Source organism: Varanus komodoensis, unplaced genomic scaffold, assembly GCF_004798865.1.
Source record: "Varanus komodoensis strain SLA01 unplaced genomic scaffold, ASM479886v1 scaffold1, whole genome shotgun sequence".
Taxonomy (NCBI): domain Eukaryota; kingdom Metazoa; phylum Chordata; class Lepidosauria; order Squamata; family Varanidae; genus Varanus; species Varanus komodoensis.
In genome coordinates, this window is record NW_025335268.1 from 137,402,180 (window position 1) to 137,427,660 (window position 25,481).

Consider the following 25,481-nt stretch of genomic DNA (forward strand, 5'->3'; position numbering starts at 1 on the left):
TTGTTACACATGTAGACATGGAAGTTACCTGTCCATGAGAATACAGAAAAAAAAGGTGGATATTATTATACCTGTAAATCATTCAAAGATGAATGACATACACACATATGCGTACATGCCTTGCACGTTAAGGCATTTACTACAGGGATAAAACATATGTTTTATCATCAGTATTACTTTTCCAAAAATAACCACTGTTTTTTATATTGAAAGTAAAAGAAGAAGCAGAAAAAATAGCACAGCTTGAAAAAGTTCATGAAAGAGAGAAGAATGCCATGGAAAAGCAGGTTTGCTTTATTGTATTAGCATTTATAAAACTGAATTAGTATAGAAATGCAAACTAAAATGCATCCAAAATCCATATTTAAATTTTACTAACTAAAACAGTGAACTAAGCTCTAGAGGCTTCTTGTTGCTGTGGAAATAACTGGGTGAATCTTTTTGCTAGAAGGCATAGCCTTTTATAATAAGATCATAAGAACTAGACAAGGTATCTGCTCTAAAAAACTGATACGGAAAGGGAAAGGTAAATGATAGGAGTCATCATCCCATTTTGTTGACAATATCATGTAACTAGAAGTACAGGCTACTTTTCGACATGACTCTATACCAGAATTGGGGAATCGATAACTTCTAGATCTTGTTGGATCACAATTCACTGGCCTTTGACCTTGCCGAGTGGACTGTTGGGAATTAGCGTCCAACAACAACTAGATAGACTCCACTAAACAAAAGTATACTATTGTATGAATGAACTTCTTGCTTATGTGCCTCCACTTCTTTCCCCATGCCTGACACTGTCTTGAAGGGATCAGAAATACTTGTTTTTGCTTTCAGCTCATCACAGATTTTTTTATGTCCAAACTGAGACAAACTGTGGTTAGTTCTGTCTAAGGTTTGCCCAAGTAAGCTAATGTCAGACCTTGGTCTGCATTTTGGATAAGCCATAATTAAAGTTAACTGCATGCAGTATCATGAAACAACAAACTACATTTAGTTGGAAATGGAAGTAGATACTGCACTCTATGAGGTAATAGTGGCAGTAAGAGTCTTGTGTAAAAAACCTCTAGGTTATGATTTAGTATTATTGTATTATTTAGTATTATTTAGTATTATGTCCATGCCAAGCATTTAACACAAATCTTAGTTTACTATTATGAGAATGAGCCATGGTAAGCCTCAGGATTGTGAACTTTGCTACTTTTTGCCCCTCTCCAACATGGTTTCAGAAGAGTTCACTTCTGTTTTAGATTAATAGCAGCCTGCTTTATTATCAGAACCAAGTAAAGTATGGATAAGCTTCAGTCCGGTTAATTGAAACTTCACAGTATAGTTTATCAAGCTTACTTGTTTCAACTAACCAGAGTTAAAATCAGATTTTAGGATTTGGATAAAATATGTTAAGCTTGGTTCCTAGCAGCTCATACTATACTGTAGGAGAAGATGGGTGTGGGAAACATGAGTCCAGAGCTCATACAAAGTTGTTCTTGTAGTACTAACCTACCGCTTAATGTTACATTCGTTATTTCTGGATTATAAGGCTATTTTATGGGATGATCTTTCCTTAATTCCTTTGATTGATGTGTACATGTGTATTTGTGAAGGCACTTATGAAACTTTTGTGCTTAACATAAAATTTGAAAGTGAAATACCATGGGTGGCATTATCTAGATAATGTTTTTTTAAATACATTATACATAAATTTTTCATTATTTTGTTAGGTGTCAACATTGATAAAGCAAAATGGTGAACAAAATACTAAAATAGAACACATAAACATGCAGCTACAGGAATCAAGAGAGTTAATTGCTGAGTCAGAAGAAATAAGAAGTAAGCATTTTTATAATTCTACTCCAGATGATATTATTAGTACAGAAAATAAAGATTTCCTTGAGACCTAGAATTATTTCTCTCAGGCCTAAACTAGATGTTCAGAACTAATGCTTAGCCAGGGTAATGAATGGATGAGAGCCAACAAAGACTCAGTTCAGACAAGATGGCGATATTTGTTGTGGATGATCTGTCTGTCCATTTAAGTGATATTCAACTTGTTCTGGAAGGGGCTGCTCTTCTCCCAAAGGAGCACATTAATAGTTTTGAGGTGAGGAGAATCATTAGAGGCACAGGTGGCTTGAAGCACTTTTAAGTGGTTTAGGCTGATAAACCAACTATCACCCTATCTCAACAGATAAAGCCTTATGATAGTTATTCACACTCTGGTCACTTCCTATTAGGATTATTGAGTTAACTTTGAAAACAGTCCAGAAGCTTCAGTTAGTCAAAAACAGGATGCCTAGACTGCTAACTGGGACTAATCAATGTTATCATATTATGCAAATACTTCTGCAAGTCTGTTTCCAGGCCCAGATAGTTTTAATCTTTAAAACGCTATATTTCTTGGGCCAGATTAGCTCAAGGAACATCTCTTCACAAATTTACCTCTCCAGACATTAAATTCATCAACTGAAGCCCTCCTTCAAGTTCTGCCAAATGAGGTGAGGCAGGTGACAAGAGAGAAGGCATTTTCAATGGTGACATTTCCAGAGAAGCTTACCTGGTGCCTATGTTATTTATTTATCATCCTACTAGCCATAAGTCTTCCTGTTATGACTCTTCTAGTACCAGATGAAGACCTTTGAATTTCCCAAGGTTTTTAAAAATCTTTGTGTGTGTGTGTACTTCAAGCACTTTATTGCATAGCTTCTAATTTGGTTTTATAATATTATAATGGTTTTATTACTTGCTATTGGTTTTATCTAGGTTTTATTCAGCACTATTCTTATTTTTAACATGTGTGTTTCATTTTCAGGGTATTGTACACCACCCAGAGAACTAAGTTAATATTCAATTTAAATGTACAATCAGTCAATAAATTCATTCATTCCTATACCACCCATGGCCAAAGGTCTCTGGACAGTTCACAACATTAAGTCACCCATCCAGATTTCAACCAGGCCTGAACCTGCTTAGCTTCCAATATTAAGCAGGATCAGGCACTTCAGGATATATGGAAGCTTAAGCTTAGTCAATTAAGTTCTGTACAGATGATCCTCAGCACTTTTTAACCTTGAATAAGCAAGGGCTGGGGCAAGAGTGCATAGCTATGGGAGGTTTAAACTCCATCCATCCACTTCTGTCCTAAATGCACTCCCCAGAGGTGCTGAAAAGTAGAGTCTCTCTTTCTCTCTCATATAGGTCAGAAAGAGATGATTTAGAGCAGGGGTCTCAAACTCAACTTACTTGGGGGCCACTGGAAGTAGAGTCTGGGTGAGGCTGGGCCGCATCAAGTATTCCACCACCGCGGTGGTGGTGGGCCGTTCATCCCGCGGCTGGCCCAGGTGCCGCCGGTGCTTTGAAGGCTGCAGGGCCCCTCCCCCATGCCCCACCCATCCTGGCAATTGGCCCGCGGGCTGCGAGTTTGAGACCCCTGATTTAGAGGAAAGAAATGATTGAACGCAAAGTTGTAAACTTCTGCCCACACCAGATCTGGGAATCCACATGTTTAGTTGAAGGTTAAAAAAATGGTGAGGATCAGCTGCCTACTGCATTTTAAAAATAGCACTAGTTTCCTCACCTGGAAAATAATTATTATGTGTATTTGTTTTTGCACAACCAGGCTCACCCTGTAGGATGCCCAGCACCCCTCACCATGCAATGACTCAAGTTTTATGTTATATTTCTATACAACATATGGCTTAGGCTGAGGTCAGGCTAGTTGTGCTGGACAAGCCAGAGTTCAAATTATGTACTAAGACAACTTATAACACATATTTAATTGGAAGAGTATGATATCTTGCTGTACAGACTATGAAGTATCTTTCATGACATGGCTTTAAGAAATATCTGAATACTTTTATCTTTATTAGAACATCAAGATGAAAGCCTACAAAATGCAGAAAGCAAACATCAGAGCTTCTTGAAAGAAATGGAAGAAATGAAAAGTTCTTTGCAAATGGCAGAGGTATGACCTTGGAATATTTTGCATAAAATAAAATGAAATATAAATAAAACAGTAATAACATGCAAATTCCTATGAGTAGGAATTTGTAATTAATATTACAATGTGCAAGTGGAATGCATCTGATATTACTTTTTATTCTGCATAGAATACTTGTAAGTGTTTAGAAACTGAGTTGCAAACTGCAGAGAAAACTCTAATGCAAGTCACAGAACAAAAGGAAATGGCAGTAGAAGAGCTTAAAGAACTTAAAGAAACTATAGTTCAACATGGATCAGTTATTGATGAACTCCAAAGTAAAATTTCTAATTTGAAAGAGCTACTAGAGAAAGAAGAAAGGAGGTAACATGGTGTAAAGAAATAAAGACATAGCACTATGAGTACTTCTTTTTATAATGCAATTGCTGTGCTGTGCTTCATAGACTTACAGGCATCTACATAAAGTCATCTTCCACTTGTAACATCTTTTCTCTACTGAATCTACCACTTGCTTAATATATTCTCTTATTACAAACAATTCATTGATGAGAAAAATATGGAATGGTTTTGATAAGGTGGATTTTTTTTGCTTTGTTTTTTACTAACAGGTATATATGCTACCATATGCCCCAGTTAATACTGTGTTTTCTTGTCAAAAACCCCCTTTTAATGGAGACTTTGCTTTCACTTGAGAGTTTGCCTTTTGACAGTTATCAAGAGAAAACAAAGTGATGAAAATGTCTGTTTGTACTCTCTTTGGATCAGTGTCCAGGTATGATTCCTGATGCACAGTAATAGCAGGTATCCCACAACATTACCCAACCGAGGATCCTGATTTCTACAGTTCTGTAAGTGCAACTACACACATACACACACCCCCAGCCAATCACTAAGAGCCTTTCAAGGAGGTGCTCAGGATCTTTGAAGGGGCTGTCATCGGCTGTCAAATTGGAGATTGTCAAGTTAGTTGCCAAGCTGAATTTTCTTATCTTCAAAAAGCAAACAGTAAAGGGACAGAAAACAGTTACACACTAAAAATGGTTATGATTGCGGCAGACAACTTGGCAGAAGTTGGTCATGTTGTAGGGTCCCCTGGAATACCCAAGGGAGAATGTGTTGGGAATGAAAGGGACAGTTATTCTTGGTGTGTTTTCCATGGCCAGAAAGATTTGGACTCATCAGATGAAAAGGGGCCCTGGAAACCAGAATTTTCAGAAGTTGAAATGGGAGAAGTAGAGCAGCTTATCTCAAGGGCATTCTTCCCAGGTGTTCAGGAGGACACTGAAAATGCTCAAAGATTATTTATTTATTTATTTGATTTATATGCCGCCCCACTAGCCATAGGCTCTCTGAGCAGCTTGCATCATATTTAAATCCAGAAAGAACATAAAACATTACACAACATGAGAACCCATGATTACAAAAGACTAATACTGTAACAATAAAATTTACAACTGCGGGGAGTGGGCATTGGAGAATTCTTACAGCCAGCCAAGCCTGGTATAACCCTTGACCCTATGATGAAATAAGCAAGATGGGCCAACCAACTAGAGGGTTGATGGACAGAGAAGAGGCTTGCCCATCTCCAAAAGGGCCCTTCCAGAGGGAGGGTGCCCAAAGATACTCACAAGTGGGGTTCTTGGAAGTAGTTGCTAGATTGATTTCAATGAACCACTCTGTACATGCTGAGAGACTCATTTTTGGTTGGATGTGCATCCTTGAAGTGCATTGGATAATAAATAGCTTTTGCTAAAGAATGGTCTGTTGTTTTGAAAGTGCAAAGGGGGAAATCTAAATTATGACAGCATGAAAAGAAAAGAAAAAGGAATGAACAGTCCATAGTAAGCCTGACCATCTGTCAGATGCACCATAGGTTGACTTCAGAACAACCAACACATCATACCTTATTGTCAAGGTGGATTAGCATGTCCTTTGAGATGACAAGTGAATTTGATAAAATGTTAAGAGCACTGGGAATCTGTGACAGAGTCAAAAGCTCTGCTACTGTGACCATGGACAGCAGCTGCAGCAGATATTTCAACAGCAACTTTTGAGGACTTGGAAGGAGCCCATTGTCATATAACTCCTCCTGAGCTTTTAGGAATATCCATGTCTTCAGGAGGGGAATCCAAAATATTCTATGGTCCAGCCATAGAACTTTTTCCATTAGAAAGAGAGTGGGATAGACAAGCCATTTTGTACACTACTCATGAGGTGTTTTGTGCACTACTTGAGAAGCACTACTCAAAACCCTTTTGTTCTAAGAATCTGATGCACAATAATACATTTTAATGAATTCTAATGCATTTTATTTTATAAAATTATAAGACCTTTAATTTTTCTGCCTATTTGTTGTCTGAGGGAAAAAAGATGTGCTGGCTACAGCACATCTTTATGTCTCTATTCTTGTATATATCGTTACCAATTAGTGGACATTCAGTAATAAATATATGTCTTAAAAGGTAGACAAATATTTCCCTCCAAGTTCACAGGTATTTGACAAACTGATTTAGTCAATTTGATACTTATTCTTAAATCTTATACCGAACATTTTGGTCTTTCTTTTAACAGACAAAAGGAATTAAGGGATGAGTCAAATATATTGGTTTTGGAGCTCCAAAAGAAATCAGCTGAACTTGGTAGGTTCTGCAGAAGTAAAAGGAGACATTGCCTTTTGCAAACTAATTGCAATGTTTTATTCCTTGATTATCCATGTAAGTCTTCTGTATTTATCAAAATGAGTATTGGGATTTGGTAGTGTACTTTGTTTCCTTGGAATCAGAAGGTTGTAACTACTTGCCTAGATACCAGTGCTAATTCTTGAAATGGGTTTTGTTAATCCTCTCCAACAGAGCAAGTCAGATGTCTCACATCCAGGTAGGACTCTTTGTTGCTCTCTTCTTTCAATAGGAAACAACTCTTTCTTTCCAGGAAAATCAAGTAAGCCTACCTTTCATTTCCAGGAAGGGCTCTGTGACCAAACCAAACTGGAAGGCCTGGAACAGGGACAGCAATTAACCATGATAGAAATGCTGGGACCATGGCACAGGTGCAAGGCAGAGTCCTGCAGTAGGCTCAGAGGGCGAAAAGCAAGAGGGACGGCGGTGTATCAGTCAAGATTCAAATATTGTCCAAAAAAGAGCACAGAAAATATTGTTCCAGTATCTGGTTAACTTGTTCTCTCTGCCCATCTGTCTGTGGATGATAGGTGGATGATAATTTCCTTTGGTCACCCAGGATCTAAAATAGCTGGCCCAAAGCAAGATGTGAACTGAGGCCCCCAACTACATTTGGCAGACCATGGAGGCAGAAAATGTGGGACATGACCAGGTGGGCTGTTTGCAATGCATTGGGTATACTATGAGTAGCAACAGAATGGGCTACCTTGGTGAACAAGCTGACCACTACTAAGATGGCTATGTGAGCTTGAAATAGGTACAGATCTATGATAAAACTACTGACAATGTGGACCAAAGTTTGATAGGTGTCAGTAGAGACTGCAAGAGATCTTGAAGCTTTTGGTGAGGAATTTTTACCCATGTGGCCATCCCACAGGATCAAACATAGTTCCTAATGTCATGTTATAAAGTTGGCTACCAAAAAGCCCTAGAAAATAGCTTAAAGGTCTTTGAATACCCCCAGTATATGGCTGTAAGACAGTCATGATGTCATTGCAGAACCTGAATCCAGGGGCTTCTGGGATGTATAACTGTCCCAGTTAGAAAAGGCAGCCCTCCTGGGATACGGAGTAGGACTCCAAGTTTTCTGGTTGTCTCTACTCAGTCAGTCAGGGCCCTGTGTATGGAATGGTTGGCAGGGCTTAGTGTACTTGGGCTAAAAAAAATCACATTCCATGGAGGAAATTAGAAGGGCTTAGAAGTAGAAAAACCCTAGCTAAGGCTGCACATAAAAATAAGCTTACCATCAGGTACACCTAGCTGCATTGTGTGGGATAAATCTCTGGGCACATTAGTGAGAGCAATTGGCACTGGTTTACAAACCTTATTAAGTCTTTTTGCTTGCCATGAAACCATGCTGGCAATGGGCCTGCTGGAGCTCATTGAGGCAGAGGGGCTGCTTTCAGGACATGGAGTTCTGCTTGCAACATTGTTGGATGGCTTTGTAAGGCCTGCAGGATATTTGGGATATCCATATCCATTTTTAATCAGGGCATGGAATGGCCACAGCAAACTGTAAGGTCTGGGGCATGTGTGGCAGGTAACTATGATAGGAATGCCAGAATCAGGACTGGTTCAAAGTGCCAGAAGCAAGAGGTATGTTGGCATAACAGTCAAGAGCTGAGGCAGGAAGACAATAAAATAAAATAAATATCAAGCAACACAGCAAAAGAACTCTCAGAATCACTCTCCATCATATTTTCAGAGTTCATGGATGATAGGGGAAGTTTCAGATGATCAGAAAAGGGCTAATGCTGTCCTTATGTACAAGAAAGGACAAAAAAGATGAACCTGGGAACTATAGACCAGGTAGTCTGACATTAGTCCTTGGAAAAATTCTACAGCAATTTATTTATTTAGGACATTTATAGGCTGTTCATCACGGTCATCTCTGGACAGCTTACAATATAATCTAAATCCTAAACAAAATAAACTAACTATACCACAACTGAATACATAAAATAGAATAGTTAAAAAAGTTAAATAAATACATACACAGTTAAAATCAATATTAAAATATTAGTTAAATAAAAAGGTCTTGACCTGGCGCCAAAAAGCATATAATGACAGTGCCAGGCAGACCTCTCTAGGGAGCGCATTCCATAGTCAGGGTGCCACTGCAGAGAAAGCCCTCCCCCGAGTGCTCTGTCTCCTGACCGCTTTCAAAGAGGGTTCCTGGAGGAGGGCCTCTGCTACCAATCTTAAGGGGTGGGAGGGCATATATGGAAAAAGAAGTTTCTTTAGGTATCCTGGTCCCAAGCCATTTAGGGTAATAACCAGCACCTTAAATTGAGCCTAGACTTCAATGGGAAACCAATGGAACTGAGAGAGGACTGGAGTTATGTGAGAGTAAAACACCTTGAAGACAATGCAGTAATTTCTAGATGCCAACATGGATTTCTCAAGAACAAATCCTGCCAGACTAATCTGATTTCATTTTTTTGACTGGGTAACCTTCTAAATGGACTGTGGGAATGCTGTGTACATAATCTATCTAGACTTTATCAAAGCTTTGACAAAGTGCCCCATGACATCCTGATTACTAAACTAGCCAAAAACGGGCTAGATAGTGCAATCATTAAGTGGATCCACAATCGTCTACAAAATTGGATTCAAAGATGGCACATTGTCAAACTGGGGAGAGGTGACAAGTGGAGTGCTACAGGGTTCTGACCTGGGACTGGGACTGTTCAACATTTGTATTAATAAGGAAGTACAAGGAAAGATAATTAAATTTGCAGATGACACAAAGCTGAGTGGAATAGCAAGTACCTTGGAAGACAGAGAAAAGATACAGATCAACATAGGTTAGAATGCTGGGCAGAAAACAACAAAATTCATCAGGGACAAATACCAAGTCCTCCACTTAGGAAAAAGAAACCAAATGAATCACTACAAGATGAGGAACACCTGGCTCAACAATATTGCAAATGAGAAGGATCTTAGGGTTGTTGTAGTTCACAAGTGAAATGTGAGCCAATGATGTGACACAGATGCTAAAAGAGCAAAGCTATTCTGGGCTGCATTAACAGAAGAACCAACAGCTGTGCATCTAGTTCAGACTAACTGCCAATCTGTTCCCACTCATCACCAGGGTACTAGCCAGCAGTCAAGCATCTTCTGTATCCTCATGATTCTGTGGTGGCCCTGGTAGGCGTAGTTCACCCACCTTCTCCACTTGTTGAATCACAACTTTTTCTGGACATTATCTCTTAGGACCAAGGCATGATCTTGCATCTGGACATCAGAACTACCTGTCTGATAGTGTGGAGTATCAGCCAGTAGATTGAGAGACCCATTTCTGTACCAAAATACAAGTGATCTTGGAGGCAGCCCTGTGGCCAAAGATGTGGCATTCCTACAAAGCCAAATGAAATGCCGTCACAGCCTTTGCCTGGTAGAAAGTGTTTGATCTTCATTGGGCATCCATCCAGCAGATACTTGGCTTCTTCTGCACACTCCATACTAGAACCTTGAAAACCATGCTCCATCAGAGTCTATTTGGCAGTGATCTCTTCCTTCCATGGGACAGCAGAAAGGTTCTCCAATTTTTCTCATCCTCTGTCCTGCCAGTTCCTACCAATGTCATGCAGCACATTGTACTGCCAGCATTATTCCCAGTGCCATCCACCCTGGTGGGATTGGCACTGCATACCCTCAATGTGCAAAGGATGCTGGCATTCTATCAGTCCCATACTGAATCTCTTCACCAATCCAAGAGACTGTTTGTGGCATATTGCAAAGAGTCCAGGGGTCAGCCCACCAGTATCCAATGACTTACTCACTGCATTACTGAAACTATTAAATTATCTGAACAGCTAGTTGGACTGCCCATCCCTGAAGCAAGTGGAGTAGATTTCACTGGGGTAATGGCAACATCCATGATAGTGCATGTGGCATCCTACTACAGGACCTCTGCAAAGCAGCTATGTAGTCCACTCCATTGACTTTTGTCTGGCATTACTGGCTCAATGTCCATGCAAGACAAGATTGTTCTTTCTACCCACCTTCTATTTCGAGGTAAGCTCTCTAATCACCCATTGCACAGATGCACAGAGACCACAGGGAAGAAAGTAAGATTGCTTACCTTTAACTACGTTCTTTGAGTTGTTATCTGTGCATTCACACAGCCCACTCACTGATCCTGCATCTGTAACAATTGCTTCAATCCCTTTAACTTCTATCCTTCGGTCCTGTAATTTAGCTGTTCCAGCTTTTCCTTCTCAAGTCCAGAGGCTGAAACATTGGTCTCATGGGAATTGGGGAAAATGGTGGGAGCCCTACCTACATATGCTAATTAGTAAATCAACAAAGTAAACTTAGCTAGGAAAATCTTTCTAACAACAGATCCCATGCAGGTTCAGAGCCCATATATTTCACCACTCAAAGAACATCAATTACAGGTAAATAACATTACTTTTCAATGACAATCCACACCCAGTCCATGTTCAGCCCTTGTGTGTGGGTAATCGTGTACCCAGGAAATATCTGAGTAGTCTTCAACATCTTGCTTAGTTGAAGACAAAAAGCAAATAACATCACTATATTTTTCCTGATTAACAATTGCATTTGTTGCAGAAATTATGGCTAAACTGAAAAATGATAAAGAAAAACAAGCTGAAGAAATAGCAAGAGCCTTGGTAAGGGTTTCTTCTTTATATCATCATATTGCATCTGACATTTACTTCACTAGATTGTGAATTTATAAGTCTCTCTACCAGTTTTGGTTTACTTTCTTAAACCTATTAACTCTGCAATGCTATACAAACCTACCTGAAGGTTAATATGATTGAGCTGAGTGGAACTTACTTTTGAGTAGATATGTTTAGGATTGCACTATTTAACTATGATCAAAGTACCTAGTTTTCCTACAGGTTTATAAAGTCAGATCACTCTCCATTTAATTGCTACCTTTATCTTAATGTAATATGCAGTAACAAACAGAGACTAGCTAATTGTATTACATGAATGTACAGAGATTCTAGCATAATGCTTATATCATGAACTGGTGCAATGGGATTCCCTGTTGTACCAGCTAACATTATATGGGAAGGGCAGACATTGAGCTGGAGATAATACATATTGGAAGAAGTGTCTGATTAGATACTGCCCAATGTATCCTTCAGTTTTTATAACTAGTCTAAAATATAATACATACTTTACATGTACTTTATTACAAGATGGCTTTCAAATATTTTCTGTATAATTTAGGAAAGTTCAATGCATGCTCAGAAAGATTTGGAGCACCAGCTAGAGTGTGCACAATCAGAAAAAACCTTATTAATAAAAGAAAATGAAACAAGAAGTGCTGACTCTACTATTCAGGTTAGATTGCCCAGTTTTCTTCTTTCAATTCAAAAATGAATGTAATGCTTATCCTTTATTTTGCAATTCAGATGTTATTAAGTATTAGGTATAAAATGATACCTATTTTATACCTATCAAATTAATATAATTGCTTTATGAATTTAACTTTTTATTGTGATATTGTTTTATCTGGGGAAAATATTAATTGCTGGTGGGTTTGTGGATAACTTACAAGGCAAATTATTATTCACTTGATACACATGTTAAAGTTTTATTTATTTATTTATTTGTCAATTTATATCCTGCCTTTTTCCTACAAAGGGCTCAAGGCAGCTTATATCATTCTCCTCCTCCATTTTATCCCCACAACAATAACCCTGTGAGTTAGGTTGGGCTAAGAGTCTGTGACTGGCCCAAAGTCACCCAGGTGGCTCCATGGCTGAATGGGGACTAGAACCCAGATTGTCTGAGTCCCAGTCTCATGCTCCTAACCACTATACCACACTGGCTCTCAGTGATATTATATGTCAGTTATTGATATTATTATGTCAATAATTACTTTATAGTTATAAAATTGATAGATAATAAACATTGACTTTATGTGTAATTCCCCACACTTAGTGCTATAATTTTTATGTAAGGCCTCTTGCTATATTTTTCTTTCTTTTTCATGTTGCTTTTTGTCTTTTCCTTTTGTGTATAAAATAAAAAGAATGTATGAAATCATCTCATATCACAATTAGGTATTATACATTCTCATAGAAAATTAGCTTGAGATAGGACTATACATACTTTGTTTCCTCTGTTTAGTCCCACATGAGGAACTACACATTTCCAATACAAATTAAATGTGTAACTGCACAGGGAGTCATCTAATGGACTGCAGTTGCAAATAATTGTGCTTTGTACATAACACAAAGCTATGCTGGAAATGGCTTTCATGTGTATAGTTTTCCTTCTTTCTTTCATTATTTGCAGGATCACTTATCCCATGTCCAAATGTAGTCTTCTTGTGAGTTTCCCCATCTTTATACCAATTCATTGTTTTAGAAATCTTATAATCTTGTTCTCTATTTCATACATATGTTTTTGTTTTATCCATCCTAAAGAAAAAGGGCAGATTAAAAAACAACAAAGCAAAATGACATCTTATAAAATTCACCAACTGCTGCTTTATAAAACAAATAATGAACCAATCAACTAAATAATGGTTATTAGTAGTGCAAAAGCACTGGTATCAATTACTTCATCAGTGCTCAGAGTAGGCTGCAGATCACATGGAATGCACCCATTGATAGAAGAGGATCTCAGTTTCTTGGATCTCAGATTTCCACCATCCAAGAGTGACAAAATGCAACCAGGGGAAAATGTAGGTCTGGAGCTCTCTCTCCTTTCAATGTTTTACCTGTTTGGGTTTAGCAAGCCTGTATAGAATTTTTACAAATCTGATTTAATGAAAGGAAACTAGCAAAATGCCAGACTTTAGTCCTTTGTCGTCCACTGCTGTGCACACATAATTGTTAGAGTCCCTATGCCGGTATATTACTGTATAGTACTGTACCAAAAATTTCTAAAAATGTGAAAACAAAAATACCTGTGCTAGTCCATGAGAAAAAACTCCAAATACATAGCTGAGCAATTAGGACCAACTAAAATTCCACAAAAAATTACATACTTTCAAATTCTTCAGAAATCTTCATCAGGTGAGCTGGAACACCAGATTACATGGAGACTCTCCACAGTTACAGGCTCTTCACTTCAAAATGTCAAATCCACAAGTAAAATATGAATGTAGCAAGAGAAAAGGCTGGAGGGCTCTCTTTCCTTAAATGTTTAGCCTACTTGGGTTTTGCACACCTGAATAAGGATAAACTATTAATATATATTACAACATTTATTTATGAATCATAATGGTTATCAAATTGCTTTGCAATAATAAAATCACTTTTATTAGCAGATAATACTTCTCTTGTAATGGTGAATTCCATATCGAGGCACCAATGAATATACTTTCTGAATATTGTTATGCTGATCTGAAACAATTATTGAACTATATTTTTGGAAATAATGCAAATATAATCCATTTAAAATATTTTCACAGTAGGACTGCAGTCCTGTACCCACCTACCTGGAATTAAACCCATTGAAGTCAATGGGTCTTATGTCTGGGTACAGGTATACCTCATTTTATTGCACCTCGCTATTGTGCTTGACAAATATTGTCCTCTGCAATTGTTAGATCGATGTGTGATTCACATCATTGCTATTTTCACTTTACTGTGGTGGTCTGCAACCTAAATCTCAGTATCTCCAAGGTATGCCTTTATTGTGCTTCACAGAAATGACCGAGCTGTTGAGCATACATGTCCATGTCTACAGGCACAATTTCTCCAGAAGGTGTCGCTTATTTCATATCTCTATCTTGCAGTTTGGTGTTGTGATTCTCAAACTCAGTATCTCAAACTTTTTCATTATTATTACAGTTCTGTATATTTGTAAATCTGGCTATCTGTGATCTTTGATGTATGGTAATTGCTTCTGGGGGAAATGCAGCACAGCACCATCACCAATCTCAACGAGATGGTAATCAACAGCTTTTCTGCCACAGGGCAACCCCTTGAAGACATGCATGAGGGTATCAAAAGAACTCTCATCCCATATTTCTCACTTCCTGGCAGTGAGGGTGTATCTCTAGAACAGATATTGGACATAGAGGGGTTACCCGGTGAATAAGACAGGCCTTCCTTTAGCATCTTCCTAAAAGAGGAAACCAACTCAGAAACCCACAAATGGAGGAGGTGCTGCAGCAGGTAGGCACATAATTAGGAGTGGAGGAGCCACTGTTATGTCCCATGGTTTTACAGATGAGATTAGAGACCAGTTGGTATTTTTAAGAGAAGGTTTTTTTTATTTCCTGTATAGGGACGACACTCTCCCACAAGGACGGGATGGGTGCTGCGCCCTGTAGAGGGACAACGGAGTATTTATACCTTGTTACAAACAAAGGGAGAATTGTTTTTGACAGCCTACGCAAGTGAGCTGGCATGATACAGAGGCGAGACGGTTTTGCGGTTAGTCCATATTTTGATACAAAAGCGGAGCAGCTTGCAGCTAGCCTATCCTTTTAAGCAGAACACTCTGTATATGCCTGGGGCGGCTGACAAGCCTCCTGTTGTGCTCTATTGTGCTGACCCCAATACACAACTGATTGCCTCCTGCCACACCAATCCCGTGCCAGGTGGGTGGAGTCCAACAGCCAGGTCCACAAGCAAGTCAGCCAGAGGAACTCAAAGAAGCCCCCTGCCTTGAAGATCCTCAGCTCATGTGTCTATGGAACAAGTGCAATTAAGTTAGAGTACAGTTCACTAGAAATAGACACTGTCATATGTCTTGGATCTGAAGAGTAACCTTTAGCGCTTTTTCTCTTTCTTGCAGTTCCTTAATAGTCTTCTCAAGGATTTCTCTTCCATGTAATAGCTCTTGAACCCATACCAATTTAAAATAATTGTAGCTGTGCAAAAGAAGTACAAAATAAAAAGCCAAACTTAAGGAAATACATTTACAAAGCAATTATATACATGCTTACAGCTATACCTCAGAGATGCACGTTTGGTTCCAGACCACAGCAATAAGTCTAACATAGCAATTACTCAGGCTACATGTACTGTAGTTATGTTTATACTGCTGTATACTGTAGTCTATTAAAAGGGCAATAGAATTATTTCTAAAAATATACAAACAATAGAGTACTTTAAGTCAAAAATACTTTATTGATAAAACATGCTAATCATTGTCATCATCTGAGCTTTCAGTGAGTCGTGGTCTTTTTGCTGGTATAAGGTCTTGCTTTCTGCTGACTGATAAGGGTGGTGATGGCTGATGGTTGGGATTACTGTGGCAATTTCTTAAAATAAGAAAATAATGAAGTTTTCCACATCGATTGAAGTGCACTGGAGTAGCACTTTTCATTTCCTTCAAGAATGTTTCCTTTGCATTCCCAACATGGCTAACTTTGGTGCAAGAGGCCTAGCTTTTGCCCCTGTCTCAGCGTTCAATATGCCTTTCTCACTAAGCTTAATCATTTTTAGCTTTTGATTTAAAGTGAGAAATGTGTGACTCTTTCTTTCACCTGAACACTTAGAGGCCATTGTAGGGCTATCATAGTGCAGTAATTGGTCTAATTTCAATGCATATTGTTGTGTCTCAGGCCAGTGGGAGGGAGAGAGGCAGAGAAACGTCCAGCAGATGGAGCAGGCAAAACACACACATCTTACATGGGTGCAGTTTTGTTGTTGTTGCTGTTGCTAGTTGCGAAGTTGTGTCTGACCCATCACGACCCCATGGACAACACTCCTCCAGGCCTTTCTGTCCTCCACCATCCCCAGAGCCCTCTTAAGTTCACGCCAATTGCTTCAGTGACTCCATCTAGCCACCTCATTCTCTGCCGTCCCCTTCTTCTTTTGCTGTCAATTGTTCCCAGCATTAGGCTCTTCTCCAGTGAGTCCTTCCTTCTCATTAGGTGGCCAAAGTATTTGAGTTTCAACTTCAGTATCTGGCCTTCTAAAGAGCAGTCCAGGTTGATCTCCTCTAGGACTGACTGGTTTGATCGCCTTGCAGTCCAAGGGACTTGCAGGAGTCTTCTCCAGCACCACAATTCAAAGGCCTCAATTCATCAGCACTCAGCCTTCCTTATGGTTCAGCTTTCACAGCCATACATTGCAACTGGGAAAACCATAGCCTTGACTATACGCACTTTTGTCGGCAGATGATGTCTCTGCTTTTTAGTATGCTGTCTAGATTTGCCATAGCTTTTCTCCCCAGGAGCAAGCGTCTTTTAATTTCTTGGCTGCAGTCCCCGTCTGAGGTGATCTTGGAGCCCAGGAAAATAAAATCTGTCAGTACCTCCATTTCTTCCCCATCTATTTGCTAGGAAGTGATAGGACCGGATGCCATGATCGTAGTTTTCTTAATGTTGAGTTGCAAGCCAGGTGCAGTTTGTGGAGCCCCAAAACAACCATTGTACACCAAAGTTCACAGATAACCAGATATACAAATATATAGTACTGTAATAATAATGAAAAAGTTTGAGATATCAAGTTTGAGAATCATAATACTGAAAGTTTGAGAATCATAATATCAAACTGTGAGACAGAGACATTAAGTGAGCAACCCCTGCTGAAGATAGATGTGGAAGTGCACTCTTGATGCTGGGTCATGGCTGTGAAGTGCAATATAGAGGCATAACTTGGAGATATTGTGGGTTTGGTTCTAGACCACTACAATTAAGTGAAAATGCAATAAAAGCAAGTCACACATCAATCTAATAATTGCAGAGAGCAATATCTGAAAAGCACCATAAGGCAAGGTATACCTGTACTGATATTTCACAAAAATATGTGTTAGAAAGTAGATCACACTGAAAGGTCACTTTTATGAATCTGGCTGTCCTTTCCTCTGCTTCTTTTTCCTCTCTCTCTTGGCTAATGAGGCTGTTTGAGAATGCATTTGAAAACCAGTAGTAGAATTGGTTTTACTTGTTTTTCCATGAAGCAGACATTTGAATCAGTCAGAATCCAAATCTTGCAAATAGACAAAAGTACATTGGCACATAGAGCACACCCATGTACACTTTTTATCTACTTAGCTGTTCTTAAGTGGTATTAGTTAAATTCCCACTGTTGAAGAGACAGTTTGGTACTGTCTGTGATCCTTAATGGTGATATAGGACTAGAGAAATGAGATTTAAAGCCCCCTGAATCATTCCCATTGCAGATAAAAAATAAAGTCAGAAAAGATGCTTAGCTTCTCTGTCCCTATTCCAATGAACTTCACCTCATTCCAACAAGTCTTTCTTGTAACCTCCTCTCTCCAATGATCCTTCTAAGTGTGAACAGTGCAGTTGCAGTGGCAGTAAAAAGGAAGAAAGAAGGTTTTCGTCCCCTTCTTCACTTTCATTCATTCTGACTAATATCCAGGGGCTAACACTACTGGTCAATCAGACAGCTTGTACTGCCCAAACCAAATGGCTAGCGTAGATCCATCTCTTCTTGATGCAACACCAAATTGTTTCTACTCAGACCTCGAGCTGCTTCCCACTACAGTCATTAAGAATATGAATTTTCAAGAATTTGCCAAAACTGAGACTTAACTGTTGGCCACACTAAAAACTCTGGGAAAATAGTTTATAAAAAGCTGACAGTATTGGCTTAGTTACCACTAGCTGTATTGCATAAGTATATTACCATGGTTTTCTGGAAGCCAGAACAATAAAACTATTTTTCAGTGTTTTTAATTATTAGAAAAAATATCAATTGTAAGCAAATAAATAGTTACAATTTATACATTGGATAGAACTGTGGCCCTATTTGATATCATGAATTTCCTGTTAATGCAAGGTGTGGGTTTGATTATATGCTGCAGTAGGAAAATATAAGATTTAAATGGAAGTAGTATATATTTTAAAACATTTGTCAGAATCTACAATATGTTTTCAGGTTAGAAATTTGGAAAATGAAATTTCAGAAAAGGAAAAACATCTGAAAACATTAGAAAACAAGGTATGCAAATGTAATAACCTACTTATGGCACATTATACAAAATTAAATGGTTTATATTTTCTACAATGTTTCAGTATTTTTATACAGAGAAAGCAAATGCATCATTGACATGATATGTTAGAATTATGTATTTCAATCTGATTCAGCTTTTAATACATTAATCATGAGTTCTGAATTATGACTTTCAGGCGGCATGGTCACTAGTCAGAGTATAGACAGCCATAGAGGTTTTTTAAGAGTTCTTTCTCTGAACTCACTCATTCTGCAGTTGGAGCTGGGGCTCCAAACTCAGAGCACACTCCACTCTCACAACTAGCATGGAAAGAACTGTTCCAGCTGTGGTCCAAGGTCATAGGAATGACCTCAAATTGGATTTTGGGGGCAGGGTGAGGAAATAGGGGAACATAAATTGACTCTTTTGCATGTTGGGAAAAGGATGGAGGCAACCTTGCTTTCTATGTTCCTACTACCCATGCATTGGATGCTTGTAACCCTCCAGCCTCATTGGATTGCACCTTAACAGAACAACAATCATATGTTACCATGTATCAGAAAAGAGTTTGTCCATATGCTTAACTTCCACCAAAATAAACTTGATAGAAGTACTCTAGGTTACATTTCCCCAGTCAATATATAAATATGTGCAGGACTTCAGATATAGCAAGTTTGTGAAGGAAATCTATATACAAGAAATCGTAACTTTTAATATTCTAACAAAATCATTGTTGCCAAAATTAATACTGCAAAATATTATTGTTTGAAATATTTTAACACTTTTTAGATTAACAGTCTAAAGAAGCAGATTGAAACAAAAACAAAGAATATTGATGAAATACAGCAAGAAGTAAGTATTTAGAGTTATAGAAATATAAATGCAATTTTAATGTATAGCAACTGTTACAATTCAAATGTGGTCACACCAAAACATTTGGTGTAAATATTTCTATCATTCTGAAGCAAAGTTTTTTTAGACTGAAGGTGTAATTGAATAGCATAGAGAGGTTTTCTAATTATCCTCATAAGTAGTTGTTGGATGCCCGTAAGTCTTTGGGACAAGCAGCAAATCACACTATAAATATTACTTTCTAAATACAAGTCCATTTTTATAAACTTAGGTAGAAGTGAAAGTTCAGGTCAGATCTGGCAAAAAGGTTAAGTATTCTTTTTTTTGTCTTTTCTATGATATTAATCCTAAAGCCATTTTAAAAAAGAGAAGGAAGTCCTCCAGACTTTGTTATAAAGGGTGCTTCCAGAGATGGCTTCTAGAACTAACAGAAGGCACTGTATAGCTGTTCTATCATTTCTTTCTTAAGAGATTTGTAAGCAGTAAGTTGTTGCATGAAAAGAGGCTGAGCCAAGGCTGTGGCTGCCTTTAAGAAACTACAGCTTGAACAGAGGGAAAACATAACAAAGCCTGGTATCAGCTCCCTTTCCTTGAGTCTACCACACCACTGATTGGGTCAAGGGAAGTACACCAGTGGGAAACTGTTTGAGTGCAGCCGGGCCATCTCCCCATTCCTGCCATGGCCACCCTCACTTTGGCACATCCCAGACCCCCTGAGGCAGCCAGGGACTTATCAGTGGACAAAGACAATAAACCCCAATAAAAATAAATAAAAATGTATTGAATGCATTTTTGACCTACAATATAAACATCACCTGGAAGTGCTCCAGATGCTGTAGTATAATTTGTTTGTTTGTCTGTTGGGCACACTGTTAAAAGCTTCTTGGGAAAAATCTGTCCTAAATAGTAAATAAATAGCTAAACATTCATACTTATCCAATCATAGTTTTAGCTGTAGAAAAAATCATAATATTGCAGAATGTTAATAAAGTTTGTAAATATAAACCTCAGTAACACTTATGGATGTTAACAGAATAAGGTTTTGAGAAAGAAAGTTGCAGCAGAAAGCAAGCAAGCAAGCATTAATGAAGGAAAGGTAAGAATAAATTTGGATCTTTTCTGATATTTAAATAATTATAGTGAAATTAATACATAGAAAATGGGAGAAATCTGACTTAAAGATGTTGATCACAGTGAACAAAGTATGTGATGAAGCTCTTAGTGGTTAGTCCTATTAGAGTTCTTGTACTGTTCCTCAGGGATAGTTCTGGACTATATATTTCCAAAGACAGCATAACAGCAAATTCCCCTTATCTCACATTCCATTGAGGTATGGAACTATGATGTGATGCATGTGCATGCTTGGCTCTAATTAATGAGAATATCAGTTTGTAATTCTAAGAATGTAATTAGATACGGGAGTAGGATCTGACTTGGCAGTGGTGAATCTATAAAATAGGAAGAAAAAATAACTTAAAGTAGATCAGAAATAATGAGGCCCTGAACCCTTTCGTCTCCATTCATTTCTACCCAGATCTGCTTTTTTAAAGCATCACAGCAGGCATTGCTTCTGGTCTTTAAAAACACATTTAAAAACCTTCTTCAGCAAATTGGTTTAGCATCAGTATCTTGGTAATATTCTGCTCGTGTATGCTTTCAGTACAAAAACAATAGCAGTAAGAGTTGTGCAAGTATAACCTATAGTACTTTTGCCAGGAAAGAAGAGCTACTTCCAATTATGAAGACTTTATTTGATGTTTATCTGCTTTGCACTGCTTGTCCACTTCAGTTGCATAATTATTCTAGAGAACCATTGGTTCTTCTTTCTTGGAGCATTACACCAAAAAATCCAATAGGATAGTGGTTGTAGGGAGTTTAAAGTTAACTAAAATATATTATACATGTAGGGGTACCTATGTAACTGTGTAACTGTAACTGTTTGTAAGTGTGGTTGCAAAGAAAAACTATTGTGAGTGAGAAGGATTGAAACAATTTTTATTGTTTAAAGGTGAATAAATTGCAGTTAGAGATGGAAAATATGAATAAACTACACAAAGAAACAGTTGACACCTATAAAAATGAAACTGAGACGGCTAAGACAGCTGAAAAAGAACTTCTGAAAGAGGTGAACAACTTTTTTGCAATTTGTAAAATTGCATAATTTTGTAAGCTTAAATATCAATCATTGTTATTTATGATTAGTAGCTATATGTCATCAGTCTACCTAGTTGTTCTTAATAGTATTTCTCTTTAAACCTTTTTACATAAGACATTTATCTTGCACTAGTGATTCCTCACTCAGATTAGTTTTTGCATAACCTTATCAATGCAGTTCTGCTGTACCATACTGCCACCTAATGGTTTTGTAATGGAACAAATTGAAAGGTAGAGAAACAAATTCCCTTGAAAAACTTATAAAAGAGAGAGGTCTTAGTAAAGTGGCAAGCTAGAAGCCCTATGAAGGAAAAAAAACCTTGATTTGTCCTGCTGAGAATGTATTGAAGAAACAAATCCATTTTTCTTAACCCTTGAGAATTGTCTTCAGGAACAAATTCTTGAGAGTTGGTTTTGGAGGCAGTTCTCAGAAATGTATTGCTCTCCCCAGAAATCCTTTTAGACTAGAAGTAGTAAAATGAGGAAGGAAGTTACTTTTTTGCTACTTATGTTTCTTCTTTTGAGTTCTTTCCTTTGCTTACTAAAGGGCAGGCAAACTTTTTCTCACCAGATGAAAATTTTTAGGCTTGTCTTTCTGAAAGTTTTCTTTTCTTTTTTTAATCTTACCTCTTGCTGCATTTTCAGTTTTTTCAAGCTTGCTCTTTTTCTACTTTGAACTTAGTATGCCTAGCTGTTGATCACTTTATTTACTTTGAGTTTTCTGGCTAAATTTAGATCTGAGATCTATACAAAGCTTTTTCTTTCCTACTTTTCCATTATATACCTTCAAGCTGGAACTGAGCTACAGCAGAATAGCACAAATACATAAATATAAATTTATATAAACAATATAGATTTCATCATTCAAAAAAAAAGGGGAAATGCTTTGAAAAAACAGAAGTGAAAATGGAGAATCATGACATTTTCTGAAGAACCCTAAAACAGCCATGAGCAAAGAATAATAATTTCAGAATAAATCCCTTATGTATAAAAGCTCTTTATTACTTGATTTTATTACCTTTCTGTCAGCTGTCATGGCAGTAACCAACTCCCACCTCCCAAACCACCTTGGAAACCACCCAAACCACCTTGGAACTAAAGAAAACCATATAGAGTGAGACAGATCTCCCTAGTCTTCAGAATACAGGAGTGCAGAAGTCAGAGCTTTTCCAAAGGCACAGGTGTGGAAACAAAAGAATGGAATATGGTATTCCTGCCCAACAAACAGGAATGCCACTCAATGAATGCTAATTAGAATCAGAAATAACTGGACTATCAACTTTAGATTTGAGTCCCTCTTTGGTTTGATGATACCAACAAGAAGCTAGATGGAGTAAAAGCATGATTGATACTGCTTTTATGTGGTATATTTTAGCCTCCAGTCTCTCCCTCCAATTTAAGATGCAGTACTGAAATAAACAGAAAATTAAAAAGCAGACACTCATCTTTCCTTTGTTTCTCCTATTTTCAAGAGTAAAAAGGATTGAAAGAAGTCAAAGATCTACATATTCAAAATCCAAGTGATTTCTCAACTTTTCTGAAGCCATCTTTACAGGTCCAACACCTGAAAGCCACAGTAAACATAAATGTAGGTCACATATTCCTGTGTTAGTATTGCTCCCCCCCCAAAAAAAAAAATCATGGAAGCCCATTCTATCTCACAAAAAATACTTCTTCAATATTACTTCCTTCCAATTTTGGACAGCATAATCAAAATAATCCCACCATAAACTACCAACAACAAGGAATGCAAACTGTCCTTGCTTTCCTGGGTTCTGGATGAACCCCAGTATCTCTCCAAAGTATTCTATCTGAAAAACACTTTTCCTTCATCCCCACATGTCCTTATCACAGACACAGGTCTCAGGTCAGAGGCCACATAGTTCATAAACATGAGTAACAGAGGAATCCAAACATAGTATCAGTGCTTTGGAACTTATGGTTAGCCTCTATGCACTGATCTTACATGCTTGCTGCAGCAGATACACCAGTCTTACATCCTAGTCAGTGCTAGCCAGCAGGGCATTCTGTCTTGTTTCCAGCATCTAGAGGCAATCACAGTTCTATCCTAGACTGGATTCAACCTTCTGTCCATCGCAACATAGTTCACCAGAGGCATATGCAACTTGGAAGCAAACTGACTAAGTTGCTGTACTCTTTTGAAATGGGAGTTGGGCTTGAGTCCAACAGTATCTGATGACAGGCCTTGATTCTCTCCATTATTGTATTGAAAACTGGAACCAAGCCACTCACTCATCAGCCTCATCTCTGGAGATTTCAAGGAATTCCCCAAATCAGTTCTACAATTATTCACAGGTTCTCTTCTTGAAAATGCCATCCAGCACTGCAAGTGCTTTCAAAATTACCCTTAATGTAAAGCCTAAAAGTAGTGGTATTGAGAGTGCTGGCATTCAAACTGGCTTTCTTAATTACCATCACATCTGCATGCTGGGTCTCAGAGATCAATGCACCATCAATCAGGCATTAGTTATGAATTGCCCAGGAAGCATGATTTTCACACTAGACCTGCCTTTCATCTCATAGATTATCACTCTATCCCGCAAAGGATGAGAATTAATTTTCCTTTCTTTTGGCTCAAATGTTCATATTCTGCCAAATAATCACAAGAGCACTAATTGAACATCTTCTGAGCCCTCAAAATAGATTTATCACATATCTGCTTTTTGGTAATCAGAGAGCCTCTTTGCCTCTTCTCATTCCATTTGGTTGGAAGTAAAGGGATCTACTTCCACTATAACACAATATGTTATTAGCACATGTACAGTACATTCATTTTCCACTAAATATCACAACACATTCCATCAGGGCAACAGTCACCTCAACAGCCCCTATTCCTAAGTTTCCCTATTTCTGAAATCTGCCAAGCAGCTAACTGCTATCTATAAACTAGATACCTATGCCTCTTTAGGAAGAGGCTGAAGAACATACCAACAAGAAGAAAGCAACACAGTAAATGCCAGTGGTCCTTTCATTTGTCTTTCTGTCCAATGGTTTAACATTATAGGTAGGGAAGGAAACAGTATGGTGCCAAGGAAGAAGTGCAGTGATGTGTTGGTTGGGTATAGATGGCAGTGATAAGTAGAGAAATGGGGGTGCTGAATGAAGGAGGGGATATGACAGGCAAGAGTAATAAGAATTTTATTCATATTTAGTCCTCTCCAATTTGGCAAATCATTCCCTCCTACACTATCTGTGAAACTTCTTCAGCCGTTCACTACTTATATAGTTAGAATCTCAGTCTCAGGGAATCTACACTAGATCTACTTTTGTGTGCCAGGCAGACTGTGATGGTGGTTTTGCAAAATGTATTTATTGCAGTGGTGGCAAACACTAATGAATGCAGTATAGTATTCACTGTGCTGATGATGCCACTGCCAAACAGCTTGGGACCTGGATACCTAAAGGAATGCCTGCTTCCATATATGCCCTTCTGCCCCTTGAGATCTGCGGCAGAGGCCCTCTTCCGGGAACCCTCTGTAAAAGACATCAGGAGAGTGAGTACTCGGAGGAGGGCTTTCTCTACGGTGGCGCCCTACTTGTGGAATGCGCTCCCCAGAGAGGTCCGCCTGACGCCATCATTTGTTTTTTGGCACCAGGCCAAGACCTTTTTATTCAAACAATATTTTAATAATTGCTAATATTATTTATTGGTTTTAATTTTTATATCCAGGGTGAATCCAGATTTTATATTTTATATGTATGATTGTTTATTATGTTGGAAGCCGTCCCAAGGCTTATGCAACTGGGACGGCATATAAAAGCTCCAAACAAACAAACATAAATGCAATTGTAAGAGAAGTAGGAAGAATTGGAAAGCTCACTTATAGAATGAGTGTAACTGCAGGGGAACTGTCCATTTTTCATTTGCTTCTTTGAGTGTTACACATGCGCATGCTCTTTCACTGGTATTCAGCAACAAATATGTATTAATGTTTATCCTAAAACCCAATGCACCCCATACTGTGCTGTCTTTTCCAGGAATA

At 38.2% G+C, this 25,481-nt stretch overlaps 1 protein-coding gene across 1 annotated transcript in view; it reads left to right on the forward strand.

Moving 5' to 3' along the window:
• Nucleotides 1-25,481, forward strand: part of SYCP1 (synaptonemal complex protein 1) — a 47,423-nt gene that overhangs the window by 12,180 nt on the left and 9,762 nt on the right. Inside the window, exons 4-11 of the mRNA XM_044432101.1 lie at nucleotides 1,722-1,830; nucleotides 3,867-3,961; nucleotides 4,107-4,300; nucleotides 6,509-6,576; nucleotides 11,194-11,255; nucleotides 19,261-19,323; nucleotides 20,357-20,419; nucleotides 21,332-21,448. Of these exons, the coding sequence (XP_044288036.1) occupies nucleotides 1,722-1,830; nucleotides 3,867-3,961; nucleotides 4,107-4,300; nucleotides 6,509-6,576; nucleotides 11,194-11,255; nucleotides 19,261-19,323; nucleotides 20,357-20,419; nucleotides 21,332-21,448 (771 nt within the window). The remainder of the gene's footprint in view (nucleotides 1-1,721; nucleotides 1,831-3,866; nucleotides 3,962-4,106; nucleotides 4,301-6,508; nucleotides 6,577-11,193; nucleotides 11,256-19,260; nucleotides 19,324-20,356; nucleotides 20,420-21,331; nucleotides 21,449-25,481) is intronic.